This window comes from Ipomoea nil, unplaced genomic scaffold, assembly GCF_001879475.1.
Source record: "Ipomoea nil cultivar Tokyo-kokei standard unplaced genomic scaffold, Asagao_1.1 scaffold1407, whole genome shotgun sequence".
Taxonomy (NCBI): domain Eukaryota; kingdom Viridiplantae; phylum Streptophyta; class Magnoliopsida; order Solanales; family Convolvulaceae; genus Ipomoea; species Ipomoea nil.
The window spans coordinates 4,905,829-4,922,756 of NW_017617835.1; the positions used below are offsets into that span (position 1 = coordinate 4,905,829).

General features: G+C 33.7%; 2 protein-coding genes across 2 annotated transcripts; one reads left to right on the forward strand and one right to left on the reverse strand.

The window, feature by feature from the left end:
• Nucleotides 1–12,487: 12,487 nt before the first annotated feature.
• Nucleotides 12,488–14,240, forward strand: LOC109186408 (uncharacterized acetyltransferase At3g50280). Its single transcript, XM_019336370.1, has one exon. The coding sequence runs from the start codon at nt 12,650–12,652 to the stop codon at nt 14,081–14,083; it is 1,434 nt and encodes a 477-aa protein (XP_019191915.1). The 5' UTR covers nt 12,488–12,649; the 3' UTR covers nt 14,084–14,240.
• Nucleotides 14,241–16,150: 1,910 nt separating this feature from the next.
• Nucleotides 16,151–16,651, reverse strand: LOC109186261 (WUSCHEL-related homeobox 7-like). The gene has a single exon (XM_019336187.1). The coding sequence runs from the start codon at nt 16,649–16,651 to the stop codon at nt 16,151–16,153; it is 501 nt and encodes a 166-aa protein (XP_019191732.1).
• Nucleotides 16,652–16,928: the final 277 nt, after the last annotated feature.

Below are 16,928 nucleotides of genomic sequence, written 5' to 3' on the forward strand. Positions count from 1 at the left end.
TATTGTAAAATATGTGAATTTTTTTTTTATATTTCAAATAAGTATGAACCTTTAAAACTGTAAAATATATGATTTTTTATATCTAAAATAAGTATGAACGGTGTAATACCATCTAAATGCAAAAATTACAATTCTTACGGTAAAATATATGACTTTTATTTCAAATAGTATGAACGGTGTAAATATTAGGCCCTCTAAAAATTGAAGTCATGTGCTGTTGCCCATTTCGACCATGGTTCTACTATATATATAGTTTCAAATTCTACTTCCTTACTTCTACTTTCTGATATGGCAAACAAGGAAGAATAACTTTCATCATGTGAGTCCACAAAAAAGAGTGCATCAAAAACTTAGGAGTAAAAGTTGAGAGTATAAAATGAGAGTCCAACAAGTATTTTCCATTAATTATTGGAGAGGTTAAGTGAGTCAGTCCACTTGATTTCAAAACACTATTGGAAATTATGGAATTTCTGACCACCTGAAAATGATCTTAAATCAAGTCGAAAGTCTTGTTCCGACCACTTTTGGTATCCGAAAAATCTTTGTTGCTATTTCCGACAACTTTTTGCTTTTGACTTGATTTAAGATTACTTTCAAGTGGTCGGAAATTTCATAATTTCCAGTAGTGAAATAAGACGTTTATTGTTGGATTCGTAGAAAAAAGAAGAATTGAATTTTAAATTTATTGGAAAAGAAATTAAGAAGAAGATTGATTTCATTGTTTGATTTGTGAAAAAAATACTGAGAATATTGATTTTATTGTTTTTCTTTTGAAAGGAAAAACTTAGCAACTTTATTAAATCATTGAAGCAATACAAAAAGGAATATTGATTTTATTGTTTGGTTGAGTTTGAAATTATAAGGAATAATGAATATAAAGACTAAATGCCTCTACACAATAACAATTATAATAAATGTATGAGTTAATTCCATTTTTAGGTGTTATTCCACTTTTGGTTTTTTTTTTTTTTTTTTTTTTTTTTTTTTCAGAATATCCTTCTTTGGTCCTAGTATTATTGTGGCATGACCATTTTTGATCCTTTATCAACAAAATTGTTTAAATTCTCTTAAATACAATGACATTTCGATCTTCAAATTGATTTTTTTTAAAAAAAAATACAAATAAAAATATAGCATGTCATCATACTTTGTAAAAAAAAAAAAAAAAAAAAAAGATCAAAATTCCCTTAAATTAAACATCATTTCAACGATTTTGTTGACGAAAAACGAAAAATGATTGTGTCACAATAATACTAGGACCAAAGGTGAATTTTATAATAAAAGGGGACTAAAAATGGACTACAACCTATAAATCTAGGACTTAAAATGAAATTAACTCTAAATGTAATTAACAAAGTCATATTAGGGTAAAAGATCTTGCTATGTTAAAGTTTTTTCCTCATGGTTGTGGAAAAAATACCAAAGACAAGCCAAAGAAATTTTTTTCCTCATATTCGAGGAATTCAAATTCCATTAAATATTATTTTCAATGAACCAAACACAATATAATTCAATTTTCTTCAAACTTTAGAAATTTTAGTTATTTGGAAAAAAAAAAAAAAATTCACATGCGAAGCAAGCATATATCCCCTTAGACTATCATATTTATTGAGTTTGAACAAATTAGGTTGATTTTTTTTTTTTTTGTTAAATTTTTTTACGCAAAACTTTGAAATTTCAGGCCTTCTAACTTTACGAGCAAGTTCAATTAAAGTTTTTTTTTTTTACTTTAAAATTAATGTCCAAAACTTTTAATTTTAACAAATTAATACGTTTACATTTAATGTCCAATGGCACCAAGTTGTTCCCTTGTATGGGAGGTTGTGAGTTCAAGCTTAAGATATTGGCTCTTTACGTTTTATTTGGTTAAAAAAGTAGTTATGAATAAATATTGCATTGTAATAGAGTCAGCAGCATTAAATAAAAAAAAAAAAAACTGTTATTATTAAACATGGAGCGAGGAGAATACTTGAAATTAAATAAAACAAAACTCAATTGCTAAAAATCGTAACCTTTCTAGACCAAAGGATACCATGCATAATGGATGGGCCGTGGGCGCCTATAATATAAATAAATACAATGTAATTAAATGAATTCAAACTCTAATCTTTCACTTTCACCAAAGATGATTCGACGTGACTATTATACCTGTGAATTAAGTGCATGTGGCCCTTTGTTGTGTAGTGAGAGTTTTGGTCAACAAAATTGGTGGGCATGATTATGTTCTATGGATGGACGTCTATAATGTTAAGTTCCATAGATAGATGAAGTGCATATTATATTATTATATGACGACGTACCAAAGGTTGCTTTCGCCTTTCAGTATAGGGTTATATATATATATATATATATATATATATATATATATATATATATATATATATATATATATATAAACAAGAAAAATTCATAGTTATTGAGATGTTTAACAATTAGTTGATAGTCATGGTTGTGTTAATTGCTTTGACTAGTTGCTTGTATTAGCTTGTTATAGAAAGATGTTTGATAAATTTAATGTTCACTCTTAGTTGATTACATTAATTAAAATGACCTATGGAGTCATAAATATATTGTAATATTTACGTAACTCTTAAATTATATATATTTACAATTTATTGTTATCATTGGGTTTTATTAATTATTATTAACTATTATTTTGTTTCTTCTATTGTTAATAATGTTATAATTAAAAATAAAATACTTTGTAGTTAATAATCATTCGATATTAAAAATATTAAAAAATATTAAAAATATAGTTCCAAAAAAATAGAATAGACAATGGTTGTTAATAATAATAAGTTTTGTTTTTGGAATGCTACTGGCTCTATTACATTGTAGTATCTGTTCATATACTTTCTCAACCTACTAAAACACAAAGAACCAATAACGCCTCCACTTAGACTCAAACTCATAACTTTCCAAATGGAAGTCCAACCCAAATACCATTAGACCACATAGTCCTAGTTGTTAATAATAATAATTTAATATACTGGTATGATCAATATAATTATGTGTGTGTTAGATAGAGCTATTAAAATGGGTAAGTCTCGTATTTGTCCAAAAACGAGCCGACCATTTTTTACATTCCCAACCCAACCCGTGGTTAGACGGCAAATTATGTTGTGGAGCCGTGTTCACATTGCAAGATAGACACAGTTCTAAAATTATTCGTAATTATGAATATATAGTTCAAAATTTATGAACATATAGTTTTATAGTTATAAACATAGAGTTGTGAACATACTTGCAAACATGAATTTCAAAAATTATGAATATATAGCTTTATAATTATGAACATATAGTTCAGTAATTACGAACATAGAACCGTGTCCACCTTGCAAGGTGGACATGGTTCCACAACATAACAATCGGTGGTTGGACAGGCTAAATAGGCCAGCTCGTCAGCTTGTTTATTTTTTAATATTTTTAAAAAATTATATGTTAAAATATTAGAATTTTCTACATGGGTTGGGATTTTGGACGGACTGACGGACTAAATGGGCCAGTCCATTTATTTTTTTAAATTTTATTTTTAAAATTTTTATGTTAAAATATTTGAATTTTTGTATAGTTCAAGAATCAAACCCTTACCTCTAAGTTAACTATTTCAAATCAAACACATTAAATTTTTTGGACAAACACCATGTATGTGTGTGTATATATGTATGTATGTATGTCAGTTAAAATACATTTTAAGCCAAGCGGTCAAAAGGGGTTGTAATGATTTAAACATAAGGCCAATAATTCAAACTCGTGAGTGTGCAATGATATTCTTGAAATTTATAGTTTAAAAAAAAAAAAAAAAAAAAAACCCTAAAATTCAAATTTTTCGACACAGTACGATCGTTATAATTTTTCTCCCAAAATGCTAAATCCCCAACCCTAAGGACCTCCACATCCCGGTCCGATAGAATATTTTGAGAAAATACGATCATTATAATTAATAATAATGTATGATGATTTAATCCTTTTATACTATTCTAGCTAACATTTATAATGCTTTTTTGCCCATTTGTTGTTCACCTAGACATGACATTTTAAAGTTATTTGTCATTATCATATTGACAATTCATTTTGTCTTCGTTCAATAGTAAGATTATAATATATGTATGACCTATTGGCGGAATTTTAAAATGTGATTATGACTAATACACACCTATAAGAAAATTAAAATTCACGTTTACTATTATTTATAACTTTTGATAGAGTGATAAGTACTTACTCAAAGCAAATTGTATAATTGAAGTATCCTTTACTACTATGCTTGATCCCTATTGAGTATATAATATATAAATATAAATGTGCAATACAACTATAATAAATTAAAGTGAAGGTTTTTTTCTTTTAAAAAATAAAAATATAGTAACGTGTCATATAATAATTTTAGTTAAGGAGAGTAAAAACAAATAGTTTCCATTTTCTAAATGGAGCACAAAAATCCATCAACTCACAATTATTTGTATTTTTCAGTTTTCATCTCAATTGAAAAAATATTAATAAACTTCGATTCACTGAACATACTAACCCTACCTTCTGCAGTTGTCTGGCGGCTACAAGTACATAATATATGAAACTTAATTATATAATATAAAGTTACTTAACTAAGGGCTATTTGGTTGTCATGAATTGCATTGACATTGAATTGCAATTTAATGAAATGATAAATTACATTGTTTGATTGGAGGGAATTGTAATTCCCTAATTTCATTGAATTGCAATTCATAAGTCCCTCTATAAATTGCAATTAAATGAATTCATACATACAATGAAAAGGGAAAATGAAAGAAATGACATATTTGTCCTTAAATGTTATTATTAATTACACAAGGGTATTTTAGTCTTTATATCATTTCTCTTATTTCCATTATTCCTCCCTACCAAATAATGTAATTGTAATTCCAACTTTATTCCCACCGAATTATAATTCATTTCCTTCTTAATTCCTTCCTCCCAACCAAACGCTCTGTAATTGTTCTTTTAATATATTTGATTTTTGGGATAATATTAGGCAAGGGTTGGGGAGGGTTGAATTGTAATGTATAGTACTATGTCTAATGATATCAATTATAAGATCAAACTCTTACCACTACGCCAAAAGCTATAACTAGTAGTGATTTTCTTATACTTATAAAGCAATGAATGTCACAGTACGATAACGTGATGCTGAACTCGGCTCTCCGAGCCACAACCTAATAGAGAACTATAACATGAACTATATATATATATATATATATATATATATATATATATATATATATATATATATATATATACACACACACACACACATATATATATATACATATATATACACACACACACACACACACACACACACACACACACACACACATATATATATATATATATATATATATATATGTGTGTGTGTGTGTGTGTGTGTGTGTGTGTGTGTGTGTGTGTATATGTATGTGTGTGTGCTGAATACGTAATCCAGCCCCGGACCTTGACCCGACCCGACCCATATTTAAATCTTTCTTAAGTTGATACGTCTAATCTCACTGGATTTGACTAATAAGTCTTCGGTAACAATATAAACATGTCTTAACATTTTAAATATAATATTATTACTCTACTCTAAATCCCACAATTATAATAAGAGTTAATACCCAAAATCGTCCTCGACTATAGTGGTTTTTCTCAATTTCGTCCTAAACGACTTTGGTGACCTAATATCGTCCCAGACTTTTGTGTTTCGCTCAATTTCGTCCTCCATTTGTTATTCCGTCAAATTGGTGTTAAATAAAGGGACAATTCAGTAATGTCAATATTGATCTCTCTTTACTTTCAACTTGTGAAGTGCGAAATTCCTCTTTCTTGTACGAATTACACCTAGAATTACTCCCGGACCTGCAAATCAAATTTTATATTCGCAGTTTTAGGAGTAATTCGTAAAAAAAAAAAAGGATTTCGCAGTTCACATGTCTATGAGTAAAGAGATGCCAATATTAAAATTACTTAATTGTCTATTTATTTAACACCAAATGGAAAGAATAACAAATGATGGACTAAATTGAGCAAAAGCACAAAAGTCTGGGACTAAATTGCGCGAAACACAAAAGTCTGGGACGATATTAGGTCACCAAAGTCGTTTAGGACGAAATTGAGAAAAACCACTATAGTCGAGGACGATTTTGGGTATTAACTCATTATAATAACAACCATTCACTTTAAATTTAATCTATCAATATTTAATTCAAATTTGATCAAACTTTGTGTTGAAGACTCATCACTTAACAAGTGAGCTAACTAGGGTAAAAAAAAAAATACATATATGTCTGTTGCTAGCTAGCACCATTTAGTGGAAGATATATTCTATATATGCATGATAAAGTAGTTTAATTATTTCAGGTAGGGTCACAAAACGAGATTTATCCGGTAGATATCCTCAGTAATAGTTGTGAGTTTCTCTTATCATCATCCAAAATAAATAAAAAAAATAGTTTAATTACGCTTCAAAATGAGTAATTGAGTATGTGAAACATGATTATCGTACTAGAAAGTTACGAATTAAAATTTTACCAAAACTGTCTCAGTGAGTCTATCTCGCATGATGGATTTACCCAGTGCCACTCTTTCAACCGAGCCCATCTCACAAGGTAAGTTTATCAAGTGCCATCCTCAAATAGCAAACAGATATATACGTTAAAAAATAATTTGATCCCGCATGAGCAGCTCAGTTGGTCACATGAGTGAAGTTTGGGAACAATGATTCAGAATCGAGTTTCAGCAAATAAATGACTAGCCTTTATGTTCAACTGAGTTACCATGATTTATATCACACAGATGCTTTGTCAGTTCGAACCGAAAAGCTATTAGAGTTGAGGATTCAACTTTTTGGAAACAACAAAAAAATGATTTGGTTATATATGGTTGGTCATGAACTGTCCTTCACGTGCAAAACATTATTAAAGCAGTACTTACTCTGATCATCACTACGTACAATTATATTTGTTGATGATTTTAAAAGCAACAGTGATCTGATGAGTCAAACATTAAACTAATCAAAACACTAATCCCAAATGCGCTTAATATATGACAATGTGTGCCGACAAATCACAAAATGCGATTAATCCACCGACCTTTTAACCAGGCTACTCAAGAACATCTGCAAATGGCGATTAGTTTAATGTTAAACAATAATCCTGTGGAGTGACAGTTGGGATACTAGTGAGGGATGAATCTCATGAGAAAATATTATTGGGAGAGATTCATTCCTAACCGACTTTTCAGTGTGAGAAGGGAATTGTATATATTGACAGCCATAATCCAGAAGGAAGAAAGTCGGCGGACATAATATATATACACCACAATTTGATTTTTGCCTTGTGAGATTTTCTTTCATCACGTAAGCTGCGCTGCTTCTCCATCACGTGCATGCATGGTAATAATCAATTTTGCTCTTGTCAACTTGTTGTTTAAAATTATTGTGTAAAGTTATTATACTTCACGCCTTTATATTTCTGATAAATTTATATTTTTGAACCAGAAAATTAAGTTCGTGCAGCTGGCGACTTAAAATTTTTCTTTTCTGGTGTAAGAAGCTGCCTAGCTGAAACCCTATCTAATTGAAAGGAAGCTCACTATTAAATTAGAAATCGATCTAAGGTAAAACAGATCGAAATATCTAAAAATTCTAATTCACACATAATGAAGTAAGAGCCAATAATTTGTAACACTATAGTACAAAAATCATAATTTATTTATTAAGTTGGCTTAAAAATCCATATACAAATTATATATGGAACAAATTGTAATAATAAAGTATATGACCGGATCGGACGTGATAATTATTGGATTTCGTCATTAATTAATTATGTGTTGAATTAAACATAATTTTAGTTTAGTTTAAACAAAATGTCTCGATAGATGAGCTTCAAATCAACGACTCATCATGCGAAATTGGATATGCAATCAGCAGCCAATCAAAGGCGATAACCCATGTTCCCAATTCGCTAGCAAAAATCCTCATCCTTTGCATGTACGCCACGTAAGCCTCTTAACCTCTATTTATTTATTTCATCTTTTACGTATTAATAGAGATATAAATTAGTTGAACTGTCCCCTAATTGTTTGGTTAACATTTCATTTAAATTCAGTTAAATTGAACTTGATCTAACTCTTTGATTTTGTTAAGTAATTGACGCAAACTTGAACTTTATATATATTTAAGAAAATAAAAAGTAAATTTTGGAACTATAATTCCAATGTGAGCTCAAATCTCAAGCCAACAAAATTAGGTTCGAAGAATATAAAAACTACAAACTAAATTTTAGCATGTATTTTTCAGTTCGAAAACTCGAGCAAAATAAATTGAGTTTGAGCCTTAAGTTCACTGAAAGTCTTGCTCCAATAGTAAGGTGGAAGTTCGATTATCACTGAAGACATGGGGCCACTGAGAGACCCAAATCTTAAAATATTGATAAAAGCTTCAAAGATGATGAAGGATTCTTGTGCACATAAAATGTATAAGTAGGAGCAAAAACTGATTACTGACTTGGACGACTCACAATTTACCACACCCAACATTCTTAGGTAGCTAGAATTTGAAAACTTAAGATTAATCAAACTTAAACTAGGAAATTTATATATTTTTTAAAAAGAATCATCTTTTAGACTTTATAGTTAGTCAATTTCAATTAATATAAAACATAAAATCCACCCAAATCCTAGATAGGTCGCGTGTTCACGAACTACAGAATCCGACGGTGGTGGTCAGGGCGTGGTGCGCACACGACCGCATCCGCATTAACGCCGTTAGAGTTCTCGACCAGCGTGAGGTTGATACGGTGTTAGTTGCAGAATTTGAGGAATCCAAGAAAAACCTTTGGGAGATTCGGGCAAAATCAGAGAGGATTCTTCTTCATGTTTCTTAATGTCATCAAAATCCTGCATTGTTTTCCGAGCTTTTGTTACCAGAAAGGGGCATATAAGATACGCGTGTAGTGCTTGTGAATCTCCATCTGTCTGCAACATCTCTTCCTGTCAAAATCTCCCAAATAATAGCTCACACTTCAACACAATCATCTTCAAACTCCAAGGTTACTTCATATGATCCATCATTTTTTTTAATGACAGGAAATTTTGTCCAAAATGTACTGCTTGGCTGACCATAACTTTTATAAAAAAATTTAGTTGATTTTAAAACAATTTCTCTTAAATTGATTAACAATAATCAGGGGCGGAGGTACCTGAGTGGGTTAGGGGCCTCACACAGACACACACATATAGTAGAGATATCTAATGTCATACTACGTTTTGAAAATACTTCTTCCATTTCATTTGATGTGTCTAGTTCGATTAACGAGGTTCATGGAACTAGAGTTATTTTTAATTCAATTTTTTATAATATTAAGTTTAGTATTAGCATACAAATTTTATATATTTAGAAACTATAATAAAAAGACTATTAAACACAAAAAATCAAATTTAAAAATAAGTAAAAAAAATACTAAAGAAAATAAAAAAAAAAAGAAAAAATAGTTGGTTTGACTAATGAATAGTAAGTAGGACGATAAAATAGGACATATGGAGTAATAATTAAAATCAACCCAGACTATTATTTTTACTTTTTTATTTTGTTATTAGGTGACGAGAAAATCGTAATTACTACCTCAAATTATGACCCTAACTGACAAATGACCATAATGAACAAGTTTCTCATAACAAATGCAATATGAAAAAAAAATACAAAAACTGTAATGATTTTTAAAATACATTTAATAAAACAACAAATGCTAGTTAATGTAAAACACATGTTACATGACCAGTAAAATATCCATAAATTATACTCTCTTTGTCTCTCTCTATATAATTGAATGGTATATATTGAACATGAATGGAAGTAATCTATTAAATTGTAATGCTTATTTTAATTGTTTTCTCTCCTTTTTTTTGGGTACAATAATAAGAGACTTATAAGTACCCAATAGTCATAGCAAACTGATAACGTGACAACTCCTCCAACGTTAAAAACGTAATCATTTAAACAATATTGTAGGCAAATAAGTTTTCATACATTTTTGTTGAAAATAAACGGACGTAAAAGGAAAAAAAAAAAAAATTACCTTAAAAATTGAATATGTTTCGTGTGTCCCACCATCGGCTTTAGTACATTGAATATGAGGGTCGAAATATAACGTCAAAAGTAGTCATTCTCAACAACATAATTCCCCATTCAATCAAGTTGATTTTAGGGTCTGTTTGGAAACCCGGAAAATGATTTCTGGAAATCATTTTCCGAGTTTTTGGTGTTTGGCTAGACAGAAAAGTGAGAAGTCAAAGGAAAATTACTTCTGGTCAATGGAAAATGACCATATTTTTCTGGAAAATGACTTCCCCTTTTTTTAGGGGGAAGTCATTTTCCGATTCTTCTTCCTCGCACAAGACCACATACTACCGCATCCTTCTTCTTCGCACAAGACCACAAACTACCGCCTCCTTCTTCTTCGCACTTGTTTGTCAGTTCTTGGACGCCTTCTTCGCGACATTCACGACCACCGGAGACCATTACCCACAGCCGGAATCCTAATGATTTTCGACTTGGAAACCCACAGATCTGGTTTTCCAAGTCGGAAACGAGTTTGGTTTTCTGACTTGGAAAACCAGAATCTCTGGTTTTCCAAGCCAGAAACCAGATTGGTTTCCTTGGAAACCAATATGGTTTGGTTTCCTTGCCGGAAACCAAACCAAGCACTGGTTTGGTTTCCGGCAAGGAAACCATGTTGGTTTCTGGAAACCAACATGGTTTCCTTGCCGGAAACCAAACCAGTGCTTGGTTTGGTTTCCGGCAAGGAAACCAAACCATATTGGTTTCCAAGGAAACCAATCTGGTTTCCTTGCTGGAAACCAAACTAGTGCTCTGGTTTGGTTTCCGGCAAGGAAATAAATCGCCGGACCAAACCAGAGCACTGGTTTGGTTTCCGGCGATAAGGAAACCAAACCAGTCTATTCTTTTTAATTTTTTATTAAATTTATTATTTGAGATTTTTTAAATAGATTTAATTTGAAGATTATACTCTCCTAGACAAGCTAAATCTCTCTCATTATAATAATCAAAATGGTGAATTATATACTTTTACTTATTTTCCTACTCATTTTCTGGAAAATGAACCAAACACATAAAGACAGTTTTCTGTTTTGCAGCCAAACACCGGAAAGGAAAATGTTTTCTGGAAGATGAGTCATTTTTCAGAAAACATTTTCCAGAAGTCATTTTCCTGCTTTCCAAACGGACCCTTAGTGGCTAAATATTTTGTGCTCAAATGACATGTAGTGAATCTCTTATATGAGAGGTCATGAGGTCTAGTCCCAGTGTTCATAGATACTACAATGTAATAGAGTCGGTAACTTAAAAAAAAAAAAAAAAAAAAAAGTTGGTTTTAGTGTTTTACCCAAACCTATTTATTGGACTAACATAATACGTATAACTTTTCAAAAAGAAAAGAAAAAAAAAAAACATAATACATATAACTAGTTGCTGGCTTGCTGCTTTGTACCTATACGTACAGTCAACTCCTCGGCTCTCCACTTTTGGAAAGTGCCAATAAAGCTTACTAACTTATTAATAATAATAATTTCTTCCAAAAAAAACTTAATAATAATAATAATAATAATAATAATAATATCTCACATGAGAGATTATAATTTATCTGAATCAAACATTTATTACTATGTCAAAAATTAAGGTAAGTACTAAAAATATAATTTTAATTATTTATTGATTTATACTTGCGTGTTTTCGTGATCTGGTACTAATTGTTAGGATCAAACGTTTATCAATACACTACAAATTATATCTACCAATAAATATGTAACTTTATTTCTTAATACTTGGTAGTAACATTTAACTGCACGTTCTAGTTACAGGATTCTAAACTTAGCCCTTTTGGCCTCCGCCCAACAGATCAGACTTTCCATGGGTAACTCGAGGAGAAGTCAAACTTACTCGAACCCAATTCGGGTTAGACTCGTTGAACAACGGGTCAGGCTTAACCTAATAATCTAAATAAAAGTCAAACACATTTAGATCAATTTTTGTATTAGTCTCACAAAATACTAGATCAAGCTTACCAAAAATAACTCGAGTACAAGTTAAACTTGATCAAATACAAATTAGTCCTACAAAACACTATACTAGCCTTACCCGACCTTGAGTCAAAGCAACTTACTAAAGTATAAAGAGCCAATAACACCTTCACTAAGCCTCAAGCTCACAACCTCCTATATGGGAGCTCAACCCGGATGCCATTAGATGACAAAATCTTGACAAGTAAAAGTGGGATTAATTTAACACAACACTTGATTTAACTTTACAACAAATAATCTGGGTAAGAGTCAAACTCATCTAAATTATGGGGATATAAGTTGTATAATAATAATAGAAATAATATTACTCCGTAATAAACAAATAATTAAAAACCAACCCACGACAGCAATCTTCTTTCCCAAGTGCATGAATCCATGGCTTCCATGCCTCACCCCATTCCTATATAAACCCATCGCCCCTTCAACTTCTTCTCACACTTCACTTTAACGTATACCCATTTCTCCATATACTCCGACAAACAACCGGCCAAGAAACAACAAATTCAATTCACTGTCTTGTCGTGGTTAATTTTCCTTAAAAATGCCTTGCCTTAAATCCTCCACCACTCTGATCGCCAAATGTACTGTTTTTCCGGCGGAGGAATCCACCCTCCCGGACCTCAAACTTTCCGTTTCCGACCTGCCTATGCTCTCCACTCACTACATTCAGAAAGGCGGGCTTTTCACTCGCCCGCCGTTCTCGATCGCCCATCTAATCTCCTTGCTGAAACGGAGCCTTTCTCAGACGCTTACCAGCTTCCCTCCGCTCGCCGGCCGGCTGGTGACCGACTCGGAGGGATACGTTTACGTTGCGTGTAATGACGCCGGCGCTGATTTCGTTCACGCCAGCGCGACTGACGTTTATGTCCGGGACGTCATTGGTGGGGTGGACGTTCCGGAGGAGGTGACGGAGTTTTTTCCGTTTGACCGGACGGTGAGCTTTCAGGGGCATTTTCGTCCGATTCTCGGTGTTCAGGTGACGGAGCTTGCCGACGGCGTGTTCATTGGCTGCGCCGTTAATCACGCCGTGGCTGACGGAACCTCTTTCTGGAACTTCTTTAACACTTTTGCGGAGGTGACGAGAGGTGTTAAGAGGATTACGAGGCAGCCGGAGTTTAGCCGCGACTCGGTTTTGATCTCGCCGGCGGTGCTGAAACTCCCCGCCGGCGGGCCGAAGGTTACGTTTGCCCTCGACGCGCCGTTGAGGGAGCGGATTTTCAGCTTTAGCAGGGAATCGATACTGAAATTGAAAGCCAAGACGAATAGTCAGAAATGGGACGTTAACGGAGGAATTGACGTCGTTGAGTTAATGGGAAAGGAAAGCAACGACCCCTTGAAAATATCTAACGGAAAGGTCACGCCGTTAAACTGGATTATAAATTCCGTTACAAAACCCGAGAAACCCGGGGAGGAGATTTCGTCGTTTCAGTCTCTATGCGCTTTACTATGGCGGGCGGTGACACGTGCGAGGAACCTGCCGGCGTCCAAAACGACGACGTTCCGGATGGCCGTGAACACCCGCCACAGACTCGACCCGAAACTCAACCCGCTCTACTTCGGCAACGCCATACAGAGCATCCCGACATACGCCGCCGCCGGCGACGTCCTGTCACGTGACCTCCGGTGGTGCGCCGAGCAACTGAACAAGAACGTGAAGGCCCACGACGGCGATATGGTCAGGAAGTACGTAGAGGCCTGGGAAAGCGAGCCGCGGTGTTTTCCGTTGGGGAATTTCGACGGCGCCATGCTCACAATGGGCAGCTCGCCGAGATTCCCAATGTACGACAACGATTTCGGGTGGGGCAGACCCGTCGCCGTGCGGAGCGGGAGAGCCAACAAGTTCGACGGCAAGATTTCGGCTTTCCCCGGCCGGGAAGGCGGCGGGACAGTGGATTTGGAGGTGATTTTGACGCCGGAAACAATGGCGGGGCTGGAGTCCGACCCGGAGTTCATGCAATATGTATCGGGTTATTAAAACGGGTTTGGGAATAAAAACACCCAAAATAGTTTCTTTTGTTGTTGGGTCTTACTCTAATGGGAAAGTTATTAATTTTTAGCTTTATTATATGTATAATGTAATGTAAGTAACAACAAAATGTCAATGATGTTCATTAACGGCTTTTGTCATTATCCACTTTTGTCAATTTGTCCTATGTTACTAATCTTATAACTTGGATAACATTTAAAAAAAAAAAAAAAAAAAAACTTCACTAAATGTCCCAATCCATAATTAATTAATGTTATACGGTTTACGGAGTAGTACCAAAAAAAAAAAAAAGAAGTCAAATATGAACAAATCTATATACAGTAACGTAACACTCTTCAAATAATTGTTTCTAAATTGGGCCTGATCAAGAACTTTTCGAATTCATATCATCTCGTGGGATACAAGGTGAATGATTAAATGAATCGTTCAGATTGGACTTGTTGGTAATCCTTGGTATATTAGTTAAAGGTAGAGTTGCTTGCACGGTTTAGTTCATTGGTCCAGTAGGCAATATTTGGAAGAGGAGATCAAGATTCGAACTTCAACATCGATGGTGTTGAGAAATGGACAGATCCTTTATGCGCACCATCATTTGGACCTGTATAAAAATTTATACAAATCTAATTTTCATGTCATAATAATTAATAAAGATCACATAGAGGTCTTTTTTTTTTTTTTTTTTTCTGTCTTCAAAAAAAAAAAAAGGAAATTTGATTTCGAGAACTTACATGTTTCCTTATGGTTTGATTGGATCTGAAACCTTTGACCCAAGACCATATGTTGGCCCAAAATCAAACTGGGCTTCTAATACTTCGATGCGTGAAACTTCAAATACTTTCACTTTCCATGCATGCAATTTTCTACTCCTCATCCAATTTTATGTGTCTAGTTTAGTTAACGAGACTTCACTGAAGTAAAGTATCTGTTCGTATATACTTTGAAGCAAAGTATCTTACTTGACTGAAGTATCTGTCTCCACTAAAGTTCGATTTCTTGACCTCCCAATATGAGAGAGTCATTACATGCCATCTAAGCACATGCTGCTTGGCAATAGGTAGTTAATTTTATTATTAATTCTTATTATTCTATAACCTCGAAATTATTACATGGACTATAATAGCAAAAATTAGAGTAGGGTAAGGTTTGTCTTTGCTACGTTTATATCATGATTGTGTAGATATGAGAGAAAAACATCCTTATTCTTAACAAAGTGCGATGAATGCGCTCTAAAATTTAAGTACAAAGTGGCTAGGAGAATCTTCGGCCAAAGAAGTCGAATAGCTTTGGTCAATGATTAGCTAGTGCATAGTGTAGAAATGAGGAGCAGAGGAAGATGGCTCGCGCGGGCTTAACTTAATAATTTAATATATAAGTAGTATTTGAGAGAAGAAGAGATGTAGAAGAAGATGAAGATACTTTGGACAATAGAGCCATAAAATTGTTTAGAGTGAATCTCATTTACTTATCATGATGTGTGACATCGTACAAGTAGACTAACGTGTCATCCCAATACCTAATTAGTGGAAATGATCGGTAGTGTAAGTGCAGTGGTGTGTCACTACCTTTATACAATTACAACGACCTAGTTTAGTGACGTGATAGTGTAAGTCGTTATCCGCTAATTTGACTCTTAATTACAAGTTATAAGATAAGTTGGATGGATAGGCAAATCTTCTAATTAAATCGGGACATTCAAAATGTTGCTCTTTCGGCCTAAGGTAGTGTGTTATTAGATTATTAAATCTTTTGGGTTACCCTAATAATGCCCATATCTATAATCTCCAGTTATTGTATGTAACAATTGATTCTAAGTACCATAACGTCAAGATATGCATATTAAATGTACCGAAAAGAGTGACCGAATATTTGAAGCATGATTTTCATACTAAAATTAAACGTGACGAAATTGATTCTTGCTAACCCACATTTGATCTAACCCGTCAAACAGAAACTTTCCAGTATGATTATTTAACACTCTTGTGCAGTTTGATGACTATTAGCACGTTTTTACCCGGTACACCCTTGGGTAGTGGGCCTGCTAGGCCTTATGATTGATCAAATGAAGCTTAAACGAAGATCTAGCATTGGATGATGATCCATTTGAGTTCCAATATTATTGCTACTGCAATAATGAAACGCAGCATTCGTATTCCCACAAAATCTCAATTCATCAATGGAGTTCAATGGGAATAGCTGCAAAGTCTCCACCACCCTTTCACCCGACCCGACATTCTCTTCATGTCTGGAATCATCGTCATCGTCATCATCATCATCATCCACCGAGACTTTGCGACGCCGTTTCTGTCTTTCTCGAGCTTTGTGGTTTTGAAACCAGTAGAAAACGTTCTTGCTCTCAATCTTTCCGTAAAAGCTAAGCTCAGAAGATATCTTCTGGATCTGATCGGTTGTTGGGGTTCGAAGGCCCGCACTGAAAAGATCAGTCAGAAGTTTAACCTGTTCGGTTGTCGGATTCCACCGCCCACATTTCGTCCCTCTGCCGCCGCCGCTGCGCCGCCCAACCCTCGGCGGCGCGCATGCGTAAACTCCACCTGCCATTCCTTCCTCCATGAGCTTCTTGAAAATTATATAGATTACTCAGCTTGATTATATTGCTGAATGTTTCGATTGATCTTGTGTGAAACTGTTTCACGTGGTCGAAATAATTTTTTCCACTAAAAATTTGAAGGAAGATGAGTGTGGTGAGAGTGAAATTAGTAGACTTGGATATGGGAACTTGGTAGTCAAAGAGTGTTGAGGTTAAACATGAAATAAAGTAGTTTAGTAGTCCTATATATATATATATATATATATATATATATATATATATTGTCCA

Bases quoted from the DNA above. Each gene is read 5' to 3' on its own strand.
- LOC109186261 (XM_019336187.1), bottom strand. From the start codon at position 16,651: ATGGCAGGTGGAGTTTACGCATGCGCGCCGCCGAGGGTTGGGCGGCGC.
- LOC109186408 (XM_019336370.1), top strand. From the start codon at position 12,650: ATGCCTTGCCTTAAATCCTCCACCACTCTGATCGCCAAATGTACTGTT.